Genomic DNA, 20,783 nt, shown 5'->3' with positions numbered 1-20,783 from the left:
TATTCACAAACATTACAGACCTCAAATGTTTGTCGAAATATTTTCGATTTTCTATATTTACGTGATAATAATTATATCGCGCACGTGTCTATTGAGAGCTTCGATTATTATATTATAAAAGGTATACATATCACAATCGGATATTCCGAATATTATCGATTTATTTATTTGTCGCTTTTTCTCGGGAATTTTAAATCGCGATTTATCTTATAATTTAATCGTTGACCTATACATTGAAGCTTTGTTTATCTTTCCACGTCTTTGAATATTGTTTTTAATAGTTCGTGCAAAATGCTGGTAGTGCAAATATTTTCTTCTATAATTTAAAAGACGATTGATAATTTTATTAATGACTGTTTTAAATGTGATTCTTTACATTATTTAAATATTATTAAACTCTACATCGATTATAATTAGAGGGACTTTGAAAATCATTCGTTCCGCTATTTTCTATTAAACGTGGCCACAACGCAATTTTTAATTATATTTTAAAGCTTATAGAGCTCACTTCATCTTATTCAGCTAATCATGCGCGAAATAGGATATGTATTTTATTCTCAATCGTGAAATTCGTATAAAGTCGCATATTAATCGCAAATAAATCGGACAGTGAATTTTATGTTTATAAACAATACGGATCACAAATGTTTGCCAAAATATCTTCGTCTGTCATCATTTGTGTGATAATAATTATATTGCACGCGTGTCTATTGATGGTTTCGATTATCATATTATAAAAATTATGCGTCTCGCAATCAAATATTCCGATTATTGTCGATTTATTTATTCGTCGCGTTTTCTCGCGAATTTTAAATCGCGATTTATTTAGTAATTTAATTGTTAATTTCGAAGTTTATTCTATCTTTTCATTTTGAATATTTCCTTTGATAATCTATACAAAATGCGCCAGTAATGCAAATACTTTCTTTTACAATCGAAGAAACGATCAATAATTTTATTAATGACTCTTTTGATCACGATTATTTACGTTATATAAAACTTATTAAATTCTATTATTGCATATCTATTATTAATAATGATAAAATAACACGGATGAAATATATTTGACTAAGTATTAAAATAATAATTTTTGTCCGCAAATATCGCTACAATCGAAGAGATTATTTAATATTTTGAATTTTTAGAAAAATTTATCAAAATGTGTAACAACTGTTAGATATATTTTTACAGGATTTTTCTGGATTCTATGTAAATTTTCTTTAACATTTTAACATACATTTAATATATATAAAAGTGTCTTGTGTTACGGAATTATAGGATATCTCGTGCACATAGCATGGAACACAACCAGAAATTGTGGCTATTTTAAGACAAGAAAGTATTAAAACGGCCAGCTGTGGGTAAATTTTCTTCACGATTAAATAGTATACATAACGATAATTTTTATTATGCACTAAATACAACTGATGGTAACCTGGTCTGCCAGTTGATGATCATCGAATGCCGGGCGATTGCTGATCTCAAGTTTTCCTCTGCTGGTAAGCAATTCTCACGAATTTTACTTGTCAGTTTAGTTGCTAAATTAGTCTAATATTAATAATAAAATTAATACTGTAAAAACTTTGTAAAAATTTATGCTGCAAAAATATTAGATATATGCTACGCAATTTACGAGCAAAAAAGTACCGAATGCTCACTCTTCTTTGCATTTAGTAAACAACACGCGCAATTCGAATTATATCAAGATAAAATTTCTTGAGTGTACAAGAAACTATCTTAAAAATCTAGATATAATATAACTTTTTATCAGAAAATCAAATTTAATAAAATAAAAGTTATAAGAATTTTGGAGCAAAAAGTTAAAAGAAAAAACTGACAGGAATTGTATAAAATGTATACATATATTCAGGGTTGGGAAGTAACGCGTTACTTGTAACATCGTTACCGTTATAGTTACTTTTTTTTGGTAACGGACTGGTAACGGCGTTACATTTTTTTTCTGTAACTGTAACGATAACGTAGTTACATTTTTTTAGTAACGATAACGAATTTAACAGTTACTTTTACCGTTACTTTTTATATTTTGAAAATACTTATGACATCGTATTTCTGTCATATTCAATTTTTAGTCATCGACCGACATTCATATAAAATTCGATAATACTTCGGATGAAATTTATTGCTCTGTGAGATGTCTGTGAAGCTGGCACGACAATCTACGAATTTCAAAAAAATACTAAGAGTTCTGATAGAACTTTTCATAGTTTCTACAGTTTCTGATAAAAATTAAAAAGAGTTCCGCATTCCTTATATTAAAAAATCGAAATCGAAAAAATGTCGTGCTAATTTTGCGAAGCAAAATATATATAAATAATTATTTATTTAATTTTCATCGCGTTTTAGTACTTTAGAGGGAAAGTGTCGTGCTGGGTAATTGTAAAAAATTGTTTAAAAAAATAGTAAATGGTCAGAACTCTGCGTAAAAAATGTTTCTAAAGAATAGAACTTTTATAGAACTATCCAGAACTGCCGTTAAAACTACGGAAAAACATCAGCGCGACACATTTTTACTAAATGTCATGCTGGTCAAGAACATTAAAAATTCATAAGAAATTATTAATTTTTGGAATATCGATCTGAAATATATAGGCTAAACTATAGCAGAACTATAGGGAACTCTTGCTAAAAAGAATAATATTCAACGCGTTTTGATACTTTAGAGGGAAGAGTGTCGTGATAGATTTGCGAAGTTTAATATAAGGAACTCTTTTTAATTTTTACAAGGAACTGTAAAACTATGAAAAGTGCTATCAGAACTCTTAGTATTTTTTTAAAATTCGTAGATTGTCGGGTCAGCTCACAGACACTTCTGAGAGCGATTAATGACATCATTGGTCAATCACAGTTATTCCATTCTTCTGAGGAATGGATGTGATTGGCCAGCTTTTAAGTTTGACGTAATATCGGACAAGAGCACAAAAAGAATGTAAATTTAGCTGTATTTATAAATTTAATAGAAATTAAAATTTTTTTATTTACATGTGAAGTTACATGTTAAGTGCTTTAAAATCTATATCTCTTTAAATTTTTTACGGTTTTGTAAATTTAAAATAAAAAATTTGTTGCTTTTATTAATATTTTAATAAAAAATATTACCAAAATAAATTTTTTATTTAATTCTATCTTGTTTTAACATTAAAAGTAACGGGAAAAGTAACGAATCGTTACTTTTGAAGTAACGGTAACGGTAACTAGTTACTTTTAAAAATAAGTAACTAATAACGGTAACGAGTTACTTTTCTTACTCGGTAACGAGTTACTTTTAAAAAGTAACTTTCCCATCCCTGCATATATTAAGATAAAGTGATGTGACATAGCTCGAATTAATCATTGCGAATAACTTTGATTTAACAGGAATAGTGCTTATTTTCAACATCCTGTAAGATTAGATCAAGAATTGTATTTTCAGCCGCTGCACATCGATGAGGATGATTCTTCGCTTTGTTACACCATTTTTAATTACTGAAATACAGATTACCTTCGTCGTTTTATCTATTCGATCGAAGGATACGCCGTTTTGAATGAGAAATAACCTCGTGTACTCGAATTCACATTTCTATATAAAGACCGAGAAATGTATCAAGATCGCGTTCATTTTTTGATTCGACTTTGCTAGCTGAAGATTATGGAATTCAAGCTAGGATTGATTCTTATGTTCACCCTCGCAAATTGCATAGTACGTATCCAATCTTTTTTTAATAAAAGTTGCATAAACTTGCAGAGTTATTATTAATATTAGATATAATTTGGTAATCAAATTTAGCAATTAAAACTTTATTAAAATAAAATTTGTTTGCGAAACAAGGCGAGAACAAGATTCCATTTAATTCAAGAACTGTGATATTTAAATAAAAGAAAAATTGAATTTTTTTGCTTCTAAATTTAGAGTATCAGTGTTTTAACATTTTTATTAAAAAAACATTCGATTAAAACTAAGCGAGACTTTATCTCTAACGTTTCTCTTGGATTCGCAAAAGCTTTATAATTTAATAAATATACATGTACATGTATTAAATATAGATTATATTTGCATATAATGTTATACAGGGTGTCCCGAAACTAACGCTTGATATTTTAAAGGCAGATTCTCTGGCCAATTTAAAAACGATTTTTCCTCAGCGAAAATGTCGAGGGAGATCATTATTTTTTGCATATTTCCAATTTTTATCATCATGTATCTTTCTAACTAAGCCTTAAATTAAAATTCTATTAAAGTAAACTCTACCTAAAATTAACTAAAGAATGTGACTTTATTAATATTTTATTCCCATAAGCCTTAGTTTGCGAAAAACCCTTTATTTTCAATCGTTTATAACTCGAAAACTATTAGTGCCGTGACATTTTCGCTGAGGAAAAATCGTTTTTAAATTGGCCAGAGAATCTGCCTTTAAAATATCAAGTGTTAGTTTCGGGACACCCTGTATATACAAAATATTATATTTATCAATAAATATATATTCTCTTAATATATACTAGGCATGCGAAAGATATCCGTATGTACGACACAAGGAGCGATTGTTTTACAACCGACGATACAGCTACCAATATCCGCGCTATCAATCAGGCGACAATGAAATTCCCGGTGTAGCTGGGATAGATTATCCGATCTTCCGCCAAGTTCCGTGGACGCGATTCGAATGCGAACAGCAACCACATCCGGGTTATTATGCCGACCCTGAGACTGACTGTCAGGCTTTCCACATCTGTCAACACGGTGATCGTAAAGACTCGTTCCTTTGTCCGAACGGTACGTTATTCAATCAGGAGAGACTGGTTTGCGCGTGGTGGAACACCGTGGATTGCTCTCGCGCTCAAAGTTTCTACTCCATTAACGAGGCAGTTGCAAAAGCAATGGAGGAAACTGATAGGTGAGCCACGCATTATGTAACGAATTGTTCAAAATACGTACCTATCTACTGTGCGTCCGCGCACGGTATTCGCATGCGATTGCATAATCGGACATAATCTTCTTATCTCTCGCGGGTTAAGTATGTACGAAAAATGTTGCGGCAACATTTCTTTCAACGTTCTCCTCAACGCTGAATTATTTCATAATAAAATAAGGCGATAAAAGTCGCACGCAGCCCGTTTAATAATAATTTCATTCGTACAGGAAAGTGTGATCAAACTCCTCCGCTTTCAGTTTTCACCGTTGAATAGTAATACCTAAGAAGATACGATCCGATAGTTATATATAAATATGCAAACATCACACATTAATCTAAATTTATTTAAAATATATTATTTTTGTTGCTGCCACTTTTTTGCTGAGGCTTGCTTTAAATACCACGTAACTTGGAACTTTTATACGCCTTTTATTTGCATTTGATCTACTTTTCTACGCTCTTTTTTTCTACACTATTAGTTTTATTAATCTGCTAATTATTCCTCTATTCTTTCACAATAAAGACGCATCAAAGTAGCTCCTGAAAAGAAGTTCTTCCGAGATTATTATCAGCGTGGCTATAACATTGAAGCTGGATCTTGGAATAAATACAATTGGCAAAGATGGAACAAAAACGACGCACCATTTCGTTACAATCAAAATTGGCATTTCACTGGAAAACCTTTTTATGAAGCACCTGCGAGAAGGATTCTTCCACCTAAATTTTTCCCTAAATTTTTGCCGAACACAAACACTCGTTATAGCAATTCCTCGCAGAAATTGAATTACACGATCGTCGGTGGTGAATTTGACAAACAAGCGACGAGGAACAACTTTGCGACACCAGCTAACGTTTACCTACCTGCATCCCGCAACTAGATAACGTCGTGATAAGAAACGTGTGCTATGTATGTCATATTTAATATTTTAAACATGCGAATTACATTAATAAATAGCATTTTCTAAATTAATTGTACAATTGGGATCTGTCACTATTTCTTTGTTATTTTTGAAAAAGCTTTTTTTGTCACATGATTATTAATTCAATTTGATCAAAAGCTTTACTACTTTATTAATAAAACGATTTGTAGTTTTTGAAGTATAGCAAAACACAACTGACTTAAAAATTAATTTTTTTTTTAAATTATTATAAAATATGTAAGAAAAGGAAAAGAGAAAGGGAAAGGGAAGAAGAGAGTAACAGTAATATGTAATGAAATTGCACAACCATGAAACTTCAGCAAAATCCTGTTTGAGGATTCTGCTTTCCTCAGGATTTTGCTGCACCAGTTAACAGACATAGAGTCGTGCTTTACCAAGTCGTGCTCTTTAGTTCGTTCTATCGTTTTAAATAACCAGCTATATGTACAAAACATGATAATATTTAAAAGTATGTGATTGATTGACGAGGAAGAGGGAGAAAATCAAATTTTAATTACAAATTATTTAAAATGTAGATGTGTTTTCTGAAACAGACTTATTTTGAGGAAAGAGATTGTTATCTTTTTAATCACACTATTAATTATTACGTACACACAAATGCCATGTACAAAATAAAAGTACAATTTAAAAACTTACAATAGTAAGTAATTGTAAAATTTTGTAGGAACTCAACGAATTATGAGAATTAATATTAAATGCTTAATAGACTTCTCGTCTTGGATTTCTCCTTGTTTGGCGTTAAATGGATTTCTCCAACACAAGCAATCTATTTAATCCTCTCGTACTTTTGCGGGTGTAGATGCGGTCGAGCTACATTTAAGACAACATCAGCTTATAATATCACGATTTATGAACGAAGGAAGGGCTCCCATCATCGATAAACGTGCGATGAATAAACGATGATGCAAGTAGAAGATACGGCTTGTGTTTCTTTACGTCTTTGATATTTCCCGATTTCTGAAAGCAAAAGGGGCAAACGTTTCGCGAGTACTTACTATCGATCTCGATGAGAGATACAAGAGTACGCGATCTTCTAAAATATATATCTGTCCACTACATCGCTTCGGTTAAGAGCTAAGATTAAAACGGCTTAACGATCGTTCGCACGAAGGTCGATCGTGATTCACGGATGTAAGCGCATCCCCTTAGTCTTATATTCTCACGGATCCCAACTTGAATGCTTCTTATTCATAGATTTCGAACGATGACGTAGACGTGCAACAGACATGTGTCAATTATGACACATATGCCTATTGCATGAATTCTCCATATTGTGATAATCATACACGTTTCACGATTCTCTCGCAAATACGCAATGCACACTGAATAACATCAATCAAAAAGATGGATTTCAACGACCTTGATTGAACATCTCGTTCTACAGGAAATTGCGCACTAAGTGCTTGCCGCGCGATCGGAAAGTAGTTTGAAAAATCTCTCATTAGAGAACAGTGAGAAATATGCAAAAGATGTTTACACTATGCGTATAATAGAACTTATAAAAGCAGTTAACTTAACGTACACCTGCTAAAGACGGTTTGTTAACTACAATTTGCGCAAACTATGAAGCAATAATAGCTTCTAAAGTTATGAAATGCAAGACAAATTAACAATTCCTAAGTAAAGGGGCTTTATTCTTAATTACCATTGTAGAAATTCTGTTTTGATGTTTATCATAATCTAGTCGATCAACATAATAAAACATATGCTTTGCTAAGAGAAACTAATTTTTGTTGGTCTTTTTTTAATGAAACGATGTTTTTTATTCACAAATAAAATAACATACTAGTATGCTAAAACAATCTTTATGTTTTTAATGATTCGAGTATTATTTTTATAGGAAAATACAGAAAATAGAAAGAGAATGATGCTATTTTTATTTCTCTTTTACATTTTTTTAAGTACTTATCTTACGTATGGCAGAATTCCTATGAATATAAATTCATCAATTATCACATACTACAGTTATCTCAATATTCTTCCTTGATTATTACAAAGTTCAATCAGCAACCATGATGCGTGTGTATGTGTGTGCATGATCTGTACAATATAAAGTAATTATAAAAAAGGAGGATACAAGATGACAAGGACAACCTGTCTTTCATTTCAAATGATCCGTTACTGATGTGATGCAATTGTTAAGAGAAATAGACGATTACTGATATAATTCAGATCTTTCTGCTTTACTTGCCCTAATTTTGATCAAGTTTAATGACGACAGGACATTCGAATATAATATTACACGTTTACTGTCTCGAGATTTTCTCACGATTATGTCGTAATTGTAATTCTTTCTAGGATTAATGTGATTGATTTGTTGCAATAAATCGCTTTGAGATTTTGTAACGTCTGCCGGAGATCATTACCCTCCCTTTTTTTACTAATGGAAATTATTTATCGATGATACAAAATGGCTTAACCGGTTCTTCTCACTTGGGAGAGCTCCAGTTGCGGGTCGTGAGACAATTGTGTCGATGTTATACATAATACAATAAGCGCGCACACATTCCGAGCATGTTTTGCGAGGGAACCAAATGCAGTGCGGAAAGCACGATTGAAGTCTCGCGCGCGTGAGAACAAATTTGATGTAATTATCACAGAGAAGCATCATGCACAGTCTCCGAAGAAGTGTTATATAGAAATTCCACGCTAATTACATTTATAGATTTTCTTTTTCCGTATTTCCCATTATTATAAGACAAATATTAAGGGAAAAAACACGTCGTGGGTTTCACATTTTCAATATTAATATTAATAAAAAATTTTTATTAAAAATATGAATAATAATTAAAATAATATCACAAAGATTATTTATTTAAACGCAATATATTTTTTAAAAGTTTTTTTTCTTCTTCTTCAGTCCTGAAATTAGACATCTTACTGTGAAAAAAACTGCAAAAACATATTATATTATTATACGTATTTTATTTGTGTGCATAAGTGTGAAAATATAATTTAAAAATTATAATTAATTCATATGTATAGATGTACATAAATATTCATACACTTGCCACAATAAGATCTTATTCGTCATAGCGGCGAGTGGCGAATGGATTGGACACTGCTGCAATAAATTATAATAATGGTAATCAATTTTTTGTTTTATGACATTAAAACTGTTTATATGTCACAAATGTAAAAGAACTCTTAAAATATTCATAAAATATATATATAGATGAATTCTAATATAACCAATCGCTAGACTTCATTAATGATTAGTTCTAGTGGAATGGATGTGGTTTTGCAATGCGTAAGTGATTATTGCAATCGTATTAAATCGCTGACAGATCTTAGAAAAGACGAGCTAGCTAATACGATTGGAGCCTTTCTATACTAAACTCTTGGACCATTGATAAATGTCGCAAGTCTTATTGCTTTGTAAAAATGAAAATAATACTTCTTAATATTCAAACTTTTAAATCTATTTCAATGTAAATTTAAAAAATGCTATAACAATATAACTATATAACAATAATTTTTTAATTCTAAAGCTAAGTAATCTTAAAGCTCAAGCAGAATAGCAGCTTTTGTTTAATATCATAAGTCTAATCCTAGTGATTAAAAATAGGATTATTACTAAGTAGAAAATCATTAAATTAATTTCTAAATTTATGACCTGTACATAAAGAATCTCTACAGTTACAAGTACTTGATGATGGTGTAACATTTAATGCAACTAAACTGGTTTTTACAGTACAAGCAAGAAATCGCGGAGTTGAAGGGGCAAGTGGGGATATTCGCCTCGAGGGCTCGCATCTAGAACCCTCGAGGTTTTGTAAACTGAAATTCTATCCCCGTCTGTAAGATACGTTAGCAAATAGCTATATCAAGATGCCATCGTCCGAGGACTCGCTGATTCTGATCACTGCTAACTTGATGTCAACACGTACGTGAATGGCATTATACACGGGGATTAAGAATAAATCAGACCGTATGTTGGGATTACGTAGGATTGCGCGCGCGAGAAACACAATTGATATTGATACCCGCTTTTGTCTCACTGACGTGTGAGATTCGCGCCGACAATCTTTATGCCGCCCACGCACGATGCAGTAACTCGCGCTCTGCGGTGAAAGCCCCGAAGAGGAAGACATGCGAAGACACGTCGTGTCACTATGAACGTTCGATGATGATTACGCGATGATGCAGGCCGATTATGAATCTGAAGTGCCCGATCCTTTGACGGCGATGGAGCGCGCTGCGTCATCTTAGGGGAGGTCATATGAGAGATTAGCCGAACGAAAGTAGGTCTCCTAAAAATTTATCGAGGAGATAATAATAAATTGAATCGATCATCGATACATACGTATGCATATATATACAAGATAATTGCTTTCAATTATTATATATATTTTTAATAAATAATAAATTATTATTTAATAAATAATATATGCAAATTTTTGTATTAATTTCTTTTTAAAAGATTTGTGTATTTATTTTTTAATTAATTTTCTTTTCCTTTCAATCATGTAATAGGAATTCTTGATGCACTTTGAGCAGAGTGCTCTAAATTTGATTTGCTCTTTTCTCTTCCTATTACAAAGTCTGAAAAAATTAGTACGATCTATTCTATTGCCCTTCTAATAATTCCTTAGAAGATAGCCTCGACATCTCGAATGGAAAACAAAGCAAAAGACTTTTTACGTTGCAAGAGCGTTTGTGATCTTTTCTGTCGAAGGGTATTATTCTCTACAGTTTTCCGATATCATGTATTATTTATTAGGGAATACATCTTTCTTTGATCAGAAGCAAAAATTCAGAGGAAAAATAATCGTACCTATACAGCTTTACGTATTCAATTACTTTAATTATTTACGGAATGCAATAGAATTTTTAAAGTATTTTTGTATAAATTAATAATAAATAAAAAATAAAAACCTACAAAAATTTTTCTTTTTTTGTAAGATTTTTATATTTTATTTTACATAATAACTTTTAGCTATTAAAATTATTAATATACCATATATATTATTTTAAATAATATCATATTATATATTATTATATATTATTTCAAATATAATTGTAAAAACAAAAGATAATACTTATAAATTGTAATTGTTATAATTTGAACACTATATTTTATACTATAATGAAAAAAAATTATTATACTTATTTGTTAACAAAAATCAAAGTAAGAATTTTTTTTCATAGTTTGCCTTTTATATTTAATGATAATTTTATTTCAAAAAATAAATAAAAATATAATATAAATTTTAATATAATATTGTGTGTGTGTGATTACATTTAAAATAACACTAAAAATGTATAATATTTTAAGGTATATTTTAATTTATATTCCCAGATATATAATGCATAAATTGATAAGCATAGAATTGAGAAAATTGAAAAAATCACGCTCTTAACTTTGTTTTTAAAAATTATATAACATTGATAACGTTTTTTTATAATCTTATCATAAATTTGCATAGAATATTTCTAAAAAAAATAAAAGAGAAAGAGGAAAACATTTTGAATGATACAATTTCTTTCTTTCCCTCTCTTTCTCTCTCTCTCTCTCTCTCTCTCTCTCTCTCCCTACTTCTTATTTGATGTATTTATATTTATCTACTAATGAAAGAGAAGCAAAGTATAAATTCTGGTTGAGCCAGTTAAAAGATAACCACAAAATTGGCGTGCATCTTTTTTACCTAGGCAAACAAGTGAATCGAGATGCAAAGACATCCTCACGATCTCCTCAATCTTCCTCCTCTACGACGATCCACACCGCTAGCTAGAGCAACGTGAAATACACGGCACTCCAGTAGACGTTACTCTACTTGCAGTATTTCACTTTCACTAACCCCGGCCTCCCACGAGCTGCTCATCTTCGCGAGATCCCCCGTTCAGAACCCCCCTCTAGAGGAGGCCCCCTTCGGTCCCGCAGCGGGTCACTTACGTCGTGAGGTCGTTCCACGGATGGCGTACTGTTTATGATGAGCCCGCGCTAGATCCATCCCCGCTTTTTGAGATCCAACCTGCCAATATTTATTTTAGGTAATCACATGCTTCGAAAAGATCACATCCGACATTTTTATTTGAACATTTTAACATGGTTCGTACTTTATTCTAAATTATGTAATTATAAATATTTAATTATTATTTATTAATTATTATTAATTATTATTAGAATGTTAGGTACACAGAATTTATAAAGTATTCATAAGAATTTTTAATAAGATATAAAGTATTTATAAGAATTATTAATAATGACAAGAGAGAGAGATGTCGCATCTTAAAGATTTAAATTCTTTTTTTATTAACCTACAAATTGATCGAACAAATTCTACATTATAATATAATAACGAGAAATTGTGATACACTTCTCTTAAAATTTGATGGGAAAGGTCAAAGAGTACGGAAGCAGCGTCCTCGTCTCTCCTACGATTTCCAGAAGTACAGATGACCGCGCGAAAGGATCAATCCCATCGTTATTCGCGGTTTCGCGTGGTTCCCCACCTCGCATCCCGAGGAACAGAGAAAAAAAAAGGGGGCTCGATCTGGAGGAGGTCGAAGGATGAGCGCCAGAGCATCCCTGGTGGGGGCGTATCAGCACTCGGGGTGCTATCCAAGGATATATATGCCGACGAAGTTACTTCCACCATCAGTCACTGTCTCGACTTACCTCAGCACTGCGGTGTGTTTTGTACGTACGGATCGGTTGGGTGAGTCTGCACACGACACCATTTCATCCCCCTAAGACATGACGATCGCGTTTTTGTCTGTTGCCCCGATTTCGCGAGTTCTTGCGCGTCTGTCGCACAAATTGGATCCTTTTTCGGATCCGAGCCAGTGTTCACTTCGAGTACTCCGAGTTCGGTATCACATTTTTCCTATCTCATGCATCTTTATACGCGTACTTCAACGTGGCACCGATAACACGCACGAATGACCCGACGAAGGTTCTGAATCTCCATGTACGAGGGAGATCGGAAAAGGAACGATCGTAATGTATTAAAGTAGCACGGTCAGTGATTTCTATTTGAGCGTATCTTTTAAAGTTCTATCTTCTTTCTTGTAAACGTATTTAATAAATCAACCCCTGAATACCGTAAACAGAATACAGAAACAGACGACGTGAGTTATAGTAGCGGAAAACATAAATACTTCCGACAGTCGATATATGAAAAATTCAAAAACATGAGAAGCATGAATGATCAAAATTTTTGCTTTTAATACTGTTGTGATAATATTGTTATATTAAATTTGCATTGATTAGAATCGAAATTTCTCTACTTCTTTCTTTCTACAAGCATACATCATTTGCACACAATTTCTGTATTTTACGCATATAGAAAAGTACACTTATAAATGTTAATTCTTTAATTTTTTTCTTTTGTTATTTTGATATTTGTTTAATTTTTATATAAAAAAATTGAACAATTTGATAAGTAGTACGAAAGTATTAAGACTTAATGCTATTACTTTTTATTATATTATTTGTTTTATATATAGTGATATTAAAAATCACTTGGTGATTTTTGGCAAAGAGAAATATTATGTATATAAAATAAATTATATTTCTGATCAAGATGTATCTCAAAACAAAATTTACTTGTTACATAAACATATGTATGTACATATTTTAAAATTATTGCGGGCTCTTAAATATAATTATATTTATTTTTCTCAACATTTTCGTATATTAGCTAGATATAGAATAAATTAATCGATGATTGCATCTTTCAGATTCGCCCACTTGAGGGTGCTTGCGCCAGTAAACATGCGGCTACGCTTGTTCTGGATCGGTAAGATCAAATTGTTATTGATTGGGATATTGAATTCGACTTAATCACACAGTTTCATCTCATCATATATTCATTTCATATAATTATCTCATGCAATAGCCGAGTTGTTACGTTAGCGTATGACCGAATAAGCACATGAGACGAGCTAACAAAAAGCGACGCAAGAACTTACGGCGGCAATATCCGTCGGTTTTTCTCTGGAGAAAACAGAAAGATTAGCAGAGATTGCAGTGTCGAGAATAGAGAAAAGAAAGTTCGTAATTTGTGACGTGTCCCAACGTCAAGTATAACCTTCGTCTCGATAATCGAAGGAGATGAAAAGTTTCCAAGCAATTGTTAAGCAATCCTATACTAACTTTACCTTCTGTTCATCGAATTATCGTGCCGTATAAGCTCTCATACACACTATTATATGACACGCAATCAGTATGGCATTCTTTGACAATGCTTGGATATTGTCTTCGTAGCGCGACTGTAAATCATTAGAGAAAAATGTGGAAAAGCAGGAGAAAATGTACATGTACGAACGATTATCGCGAATGTGACAATATGAAAATAAGTTTACATGTTATACCAATTATATATGTTATTTTATATACTCTGATAATAAATGAAGAACAGAGATTACATTCTTCTGTTTATAAAACAGACATTTCATTTTCGTATAAATTAAAAATAATATTTATATTTTATTAAACTTTTCATACATGATTTTAAATTATTTTTTCTAAAAATGAAGAAATAGATAGATTGTTAATATTGTTATAATAATAACTCGTAAATGATAAACAAGAATATGTCAGGAAATTTCCATCAATTAAATACAACTTTTAACGAAATTTTATTTCTCAAAACAATTACTTTGACGAATAATATTTATCAGAATGGAAACGCGATTCTCTCATAATTCATAATACTTTCAACGTTTCGGTTTCGACCACGGTGTTACGGTCCAGACGAGTTTTAAATTTCGATAGTCCTTCGCGCAAGGACTACAGTATTTTTTCGTAACATCCTCTAATTAAAACGAATTAGAGATAAGCCAACGCGCCGCTGACTGGTATTGTTCCAGCGCACTTTTACGTATTACGGGGTCACCCTTTACGGTTACGATCCTCACTTAAAATAAAGGTCAAGTGTATGCAGCGTACCGTGTTAACGCAACTGCTATCGCCTTCTCTTTTCTTAACAATCTTAAAAATGAACAGAGCTAAAGATGAAGAAAGCAAAGTTTTGAAAAGTCAAAACCAAAAGACAAATTTAAAACTATAAGACAATTTTTTTTTCTTTAATTTTTTAAAGATAAATGATAAATATCGTTATCGAGAAATTTTTAATTTCATATATAGATCATATTAATCCATAAGAATTGACATCTTCTGAAAAAAATAAAGTAGAAACTTTAACTTACACTGTTTAACAATAAGTACAATATTTTTCTTATCAAAAAGTTAGATAAGAAAAATTCGTGATGCGAAGAATAGTCAAGGGAGGGTTAAGCTATTTCCGCCGTAGAGTTCCCTTCGGGCAGATTACGTCAATACTCTGACGCGATCGTGCAACGCTAGTGTAACCACGTAACGGTCAAAGATCCTCTCAAACGATGCATCGAGTACCGTGCTCGGATTATCTTCGTAGATCACGCGAGGTTCGGACTGCATCTTGATCTCCGCCCCATTGTTTCGAGGTAACCAAAACCGAAGCTATCAACCGGCAACAGGAAGATGTACGAATAATGGTACGGCAATATTGTTGCTTGAAATAGCCTTCTGCTCAAATTATGCACATAAAAGTTAATGACGAATGAAGGTAGAGGAAAAATATCTAAAATTAATGAAAAAAGACTTGCAAAACAAAATTTATGCTTCTACAATTAATTCCAGAAAAAACTTTTATTGACAATTTTTTAGAGGCTAAAATAAAAATTACGGAGAGATTTATGAGTCAAAAATGATCAATGTAGTCATAAATTATATTTTATTGCAATAATTATTTTCGCCACAAATTTAATTTATTTTACAATAATTGTATCACACATATTTCATTATTCAAACAATTAAAACAATTCACACAGTTCAATATATTTAAATTAATAGGTTATTGAATACGGAAATAAAGGCATTTCGCACGCGATACGAAACGATATTTTAGATTACTCATAATCCGATATGACAGTATTATTATTTGAGCTATGGAGGTCATGTCAATCGTATTTGCTAAGTTACATCAGTCTACGTCGAAGTAAAATCCCCATTATATCTTAATTTATCAACGTCAAGTTGGCTCGGGAGATATTCATTTAATAATTATAGTTATTTATTGACGACGTTATTTATGAACGATATTTATCTCGCGATAACAGAAAAATCTAATCAAGATATTTATAATTCACTTTACTATTTCCTTGCATATTTCACATCATTCATTGAAGTTATTTTCAATAATTACATCCTAGTACTACTACATGTTGTAAGAGATTAAGCGATATAAAGCATGTCTTATTTTATAATTCATAACCAGGATTTACTTGAAAAGCAAAAAGTATCCAAGGTAAAATGTATTCATAAATAAACCTTTCTTTCTTATCATACTTTTAATATAATCGATTTGATTATTTTTTTATAGAGAATATATAAACTTCTAAACTTCCATAGAGCTTGAGATTGTAATCTGGATCTCTTTGCATGGCCAGACTTTTGTATCTGCTTAACAAATAGCTTGCGTGATCCGCGGACCAGCAATGACGGTATCATTGCGAAAATGGGAGTCTCTACAATCTCGTAAAACATACGCACTTCTAAAGCCCGTCATTCGTGTTGCTCGTTTCTCTCTTTTTCTCTTTCTTTCTCTTGCGCGAATCTTCTCTTTGCGTTTGTCTCTCTTCATTTATGCTTTTTGATACGATTTACGTACCGCCAAGCGTGCGAAGAACTCAGCTTCTTCGCGCCTACACTCTAAGCGCGCCCGACAATGCTCCTTAATTAATTAGACGGGAAGTTATGTCAGAGATTTTTCAAGACATTTCTCTTCTGTGGGACTCGCACGCAACCTCTTCACTGCGACGAATTGCAGCGGTTACCAGCGTCGACAGCCTTTAACACTCGAGATAATTGACGTCATAATAAAGATTCTTTCCATGATGGATTTACAATGAGTTGTCGTAATATATGTAACTGTGTCAAATAAAACCCATGCAATTTGTCAAAGTGCATGCCCGAAAATAATGCTGTCTCGTATTTGTTTCAGTCTTGCTGGCTGTCGCTCGTTCAGCTCTGGTAAGTTGCTTCCGCTCTTAAATAGATGTTATTTAGAAACTTAAAATAAAAGCACTTTTCTCAGGTTAAAAAAGTTCGTAATTTTGTATAGTTAATTAATTTAATCTGTATGAATTCAAGCTGTTCTCTTTTTATTTTGTACATATGTTTCTTCATTATTCTTGTAAAAGTATGACGCACTCAAATTCATATAAATCGTATAATTCATATAATTCGTATAAATTATATATCAAACATATTTTAATTTTTCGCGATCGACATATCTCATTCCTTTTTTTCCCACGAAATAACATTTACGTTGCGCAAGTTTAAGCATTCTGACATTAATCGGTCGTGACTGTATTATTTCAACTTTACAATGATCACAATAATCGAGAATACAAAGACGCTCCTTTGGATCTTTTTACGAGCACGATTCTAACTCGAGAGATGTCAGAATCTATAAATCTGATATACTTAATCGTTCAAGGGTATCGTGATCTTAGCAGACGGATAAACCGTTATTTGATATTAAAATAAATATAATATATGTATACACAAAACAGAGAACAATATACTTAATAAAATACTTTTTGTAACACATTAATCAAATAATATATCAATTAAATTTAATAAATAAAATAATAAAATAAAATTGATTTAAATGTATAAACGATGTGATTTTTTTCTATTTGCACTTTTTAAATGTAATTGATTAATTAGCTAAATGTTGTAATTTTTTGTTTTATAAAAAATTATAATTATAATTACTTGTAATATTTCTATTTTATAATTATTTATATGTTTCTTTTCGAAAGGCAATTAACAAAAAAAGTTTTTTTTTATATTTTATTTTTATTTCTTATTACCTCTCTCTTTGATTTAAAATATATCTTCTATGTTTATCAATATAGGCTGATGAGGGATATAATTATCCCAGACCAACAAATGGACTTGTGCCAGGTGGTCCAGGAGGAGGTCCTGGCACTAAACCAGGAGGAGGATTTCCAGGCATGCCCGGTAGATACCCATCTGGCCCTGGAGGACCTGGAGAACCAGGAAGGCCGAGTGGTTATCCATCAGGTCCGTCAGGATTTCCAAGTACACAACCAGGTAGGCAACCAGGTGCGCAACCTGGATTTCCATCTGGTCAAGGCCCTTCCGGTGGATACCCTAGTGGACGACCTTCCATCCCATTTCCGAGTGGTGAACCAACAGGCAGACCTAGTCCAGGAACAGGCCCAGGTGGGTATCCATCTGGACCAGGTACACCAACGGGACCTAGTGCACCAGGAGGATTTCCAACAGGGCCAAGCACAGGATATCCTGGTGGCAGGCCTAGTGGGCAAGCACCAGGCGGTTTTCCAGGGCAAAGACCTTCTGGATATCCGAGTAATGGACAACCAGAAACTCCAGGCTATCCTAGTGCACGACCGGGCGGACAAGGACCAGGCGGAAGATATCCCGAACAGATTCCTGGAGGCTATCCCGGTGGAATGCAGAAGCCTGGTGGCCCAGAAGGTGGATATCCTAGTGGAAGACCAAGCGGTGGCTATCCAGGAGGTGCTCAGAGACCTAGCGGTGGTCCAGGTCCTCAGGGACCAGGTGGATATCCAGGACCGAGTGGCCCTGGAGGTCCAGGTGGACCACCTATCGGCGGTTACCCTAGTGCTAAACCAGGAGGACAGAGACCAGAAGGCTATCCGAGTGGCCCAAGTCCACCTGGCTTAACACCGGGCGGTTATCCTGGTGCCCCAGGACCACAAGGTCCAGGACCGCAAGGACCAGGAGGATTTCCAAGTGGGCCAGGACCTCAAGAACCAGGAGGATTTCCAGGTGGACCAGGTCCGCAAGGACCAGAAGGTTTTCCAAGTAAACCAGGCCCGCAAAGACCAGGAGGATTTCCGAGTGGACCAACTGCTGGCCAACCTGGAGGACCTGGGGAATATACCCATGGTGATGAAGGAACATATGATGAAGGTGATTACTCAGCTATTCCAGGCGAGCCTGGTCGCGATTATCCTATATATAGTGAAATTCCGGAAACCAGTTTTCGTTGCGATGCGCAACAATTTCCTGGTTATTACGCTGATGTGGAAGCTCAGTGCCAAGTTTTTCACATATGTGCCAATAATAAAACCTACGACTTTCTTTGTCCGAACGGAACAATTTTCCATCAACAATACTTTGTCTGTGTATGGTGGAATCAATTTGATTGCAACTCCGCGCCAAGTTTTTATAATTTAAATGAAAACATTTACGATCATACTATTATGGGAACACCTGGTCAAAGACCCGGCATTGAAGGACCTTCAGGACCTCCTGGACCTGGTACATATCCGGGAGGTCCAGGTACTCCTGGTGCTCCAAGTGGACCAGGTTATCCGGGAGGATCACAACGTCCTAGTGGTCCAGGTTATCCTGGAGAACCTCAAGGTCCATCGAGACCAGGCGAATATCCAGGAGAACCTCAAGGTCCATCAAAACCAGGCGGATATCCGGGAAGACCTCAAGGCCCATCAGGACCAGGTACATATCCAGGAGGACCTTCAGGTCCTTCGGGACCAGGTACATATCCAGGAGGACCTTCAGGCCCGTCAGGACCAACTGGACCAGGTTATCCAAGTGGACCAATGGGTCCAGGAGGTCCAAGCGGTTTTCCAGGACGACCGGGAGGCTTAGGACCTCAAGGCCCATCTGGTCGTCCAGGACCCGCATATTTAACTCCACCGGTAGGACCATCAGGACCTCAAGGGCCTCAAGGACCAGGATATCCTGGAAGACCTCAGGGACCTTCTGGTCCTACTGGACCTTCAGGGAGACCACAGGAACCTAGTCCCGGTTATCCAGGACCAAGTGGACCATCTCCAGGATATCCAAGTGGCCAGCCTCAAGGACCTCCTGGACCGCCGAGCTACCCAGGTCCAGGAACACCGGGTGGTCGTCCACAAGGACCTAGTGGACCAGGAGGATATCCTAGTGGTAGACCGAGCGGTCCATCGTTTCCAAGTGGACCAAGCGGACCTACTGGGCCAGGCATCGGGACGAGTTCACCATTCCCGCCACAAGGTCCCCCGAAGCCAGATCGTGAGTACTTGCCGCCACGGATTGGATAATCGAAACTAAACTTCCAGCCGATATCTAACGACGATTCCCACCGTTGTTAATGCTGGATGAGATGTGTAAATATGCGTACAGTTTTACTTGCGTAATTTAGGTATCGATTATTCGTATTGCATTCATTTTAATATATAGCGAATTCTGCTTTTGTGTTTACTTATCCTAAGGTTTCCATCTATTCAATTAAAAGTTTATATTGTTTGTTCCCAACGTTATTAGTAAAAAAAATATATATTTTATATTTTACTAGCAATTATACAAAATTTAAGCATCTTTATATAGTTATTAAATAGAGTGTGCAAAAACAACTATATAAAAATGCTTATAAAATTGTATCTTTATAAGTTTAGAAAAATTTAACTTTAATATATGATACTTTCCAATATATTATTTACATAGTTCAATTTATTTATTATTATTAAGAATAAATACAATAACATGTCGCGATTGGTGCAAAAAATGCTTTAAGCTTTGATATTACATTGCATTAAAAAAAAAGTAGAGGAAGTATTAATGGAAACCTTATGGTAAAATTATGAATAATATATTAAGATATATATGCTGAATGTATTTGCCGTTGTCCAATCAAATCTTATTAATCGTGACTAAAAATATTAATTTTTATTTATTCTCTTCTTAATTATTAATTTCTAGTGCAATTATTAATAGTATCATTATTATATTGCAAGAGACTTTATCAATCGACTTATATCAAAACTAATAAAAGGACACTAACGTTGAATACATGCAGTTTTTTTGTAAGTATTATAACACATATTTATTTATTCAGCTGTAATAAAAATATGAATGTTATAA

At 33.7% G+C, this 20,783-nt stretch overlaps 2 protein-coding genes across 2 annotated transcripts; both read left to right on the top strand.

Moving 5' to 3' along the window:
* The first annotated feature begins 3,646 nt into the window (after positions 1 to 3,646).
* On the top strand, positions 3,647 to 5,813 carry LOC145962475 (uncharacterized). Its single transcript, XM_083083531.1, has 3 exons — positions 3,647 to 3,697; positions 4,498 to 4,889; positions 5,431 to 5,813. Exons 1-3 carry the CDS (start codon positions 3,647 to 3,649, stop codon positions 5,783 to 5,785), a joined length of 798 nt encoding a protein of 265 aa, XP_082939657.1. The 3' UTR covers positions 5,786 to 5,813.
* A 6,629-nt stretch (positions 5,814 to 12,442) lies between these two features.
* Positions 12,443 to 20,261, top strand: LOC145963112 (uncharacterized). The gene is made up of 4 exons (XM_083084778.1): positions 12,443 to 12,510; positions 13,535 to 13,593; positions 16,840 to 16,868; positions 17,762 to 20,261. The coding sequence occupies exons 2-4, from the start codon at positions 13,569 to 13,571 to the stop codon at positions 19,961 to 19,963; spliced, it is 2,256 nt and encodes a 751-aa protein (XP_082940904.1). The 5' UTR covers positions 12,443 to 12,510; positions 13,535 to 13,568; the 3' UTR covers positions 19,964 to 20,261.
* The last annotated feature ends 522 nt before the right edge of the window (positions 20,262 to 20,783 follow it).

Source organism: Camponotus vicinus, unplaced genomic scaffold, assembly GCF_025532165.1.
Source record: "Camponotus vicinus isolate PSW18456_S1 unplaced genomic scaffold, iyCamVici1.0 SCAF_12, whole genome shotgun sequence".
Taxonomy (NCBI): domain Eukaryota; kingdom Metazoa; phylum Arthropoda; class Insecta; order Hymenoptera; family Formicidae; genus Camponotus; species Camponotus vicinus.
The sequence above is the reverse complement of the archived record's forward strand: the minus strand, read 5'-3'. Positions and strand labels throughout refer to the sequence as shown.

Excerpts from the sequence above, each read along its gene's own strand:
- LOC145962475 (XM_083083531.1), top strand. The coding sequence starts at position 3,647 with ATGGAATTCAAGCTAGGATTGATTCTTATGTTCACCCTCGCAAATTGC. Across the intron at positions 3,698-4,497 it reads TCACCCTCGCAAATTGCATA|GCATGCGAAAGATATCCGTA; the intron begins GTACGTATCCAA and ends AATATATACTAG. Across the intron at positions 4,890-5,430 it reads GCAATGGAGGAAACTGATAG|ACGCATCAAAGTAGCTCCTG; the intron begins GTGAGCCACGCA and ends TTCACAATAAAG.
- LOC145963112 (XM_083084778.1), top strand. The coding sequence starts at position 13,569 with ATGCGGCTACGCTTGTTCTGGATCG. Across the intron at positions 13,594-16,839 it reads GCTACGCTTGTTCTGGATCG|TCTTGCTGGCTGTCGCTCGT; the intron begins GTAAGATCAAAT and ends TATTTGTTTCAG. Across the intron at positions 16,869-17,761 it reads CTGTCGCTCGTTCAGCTCTG|GCTGATGAGGGATATAATTA; the intron begins GTAAGTTGCTTC and ends TTATCAATATAG.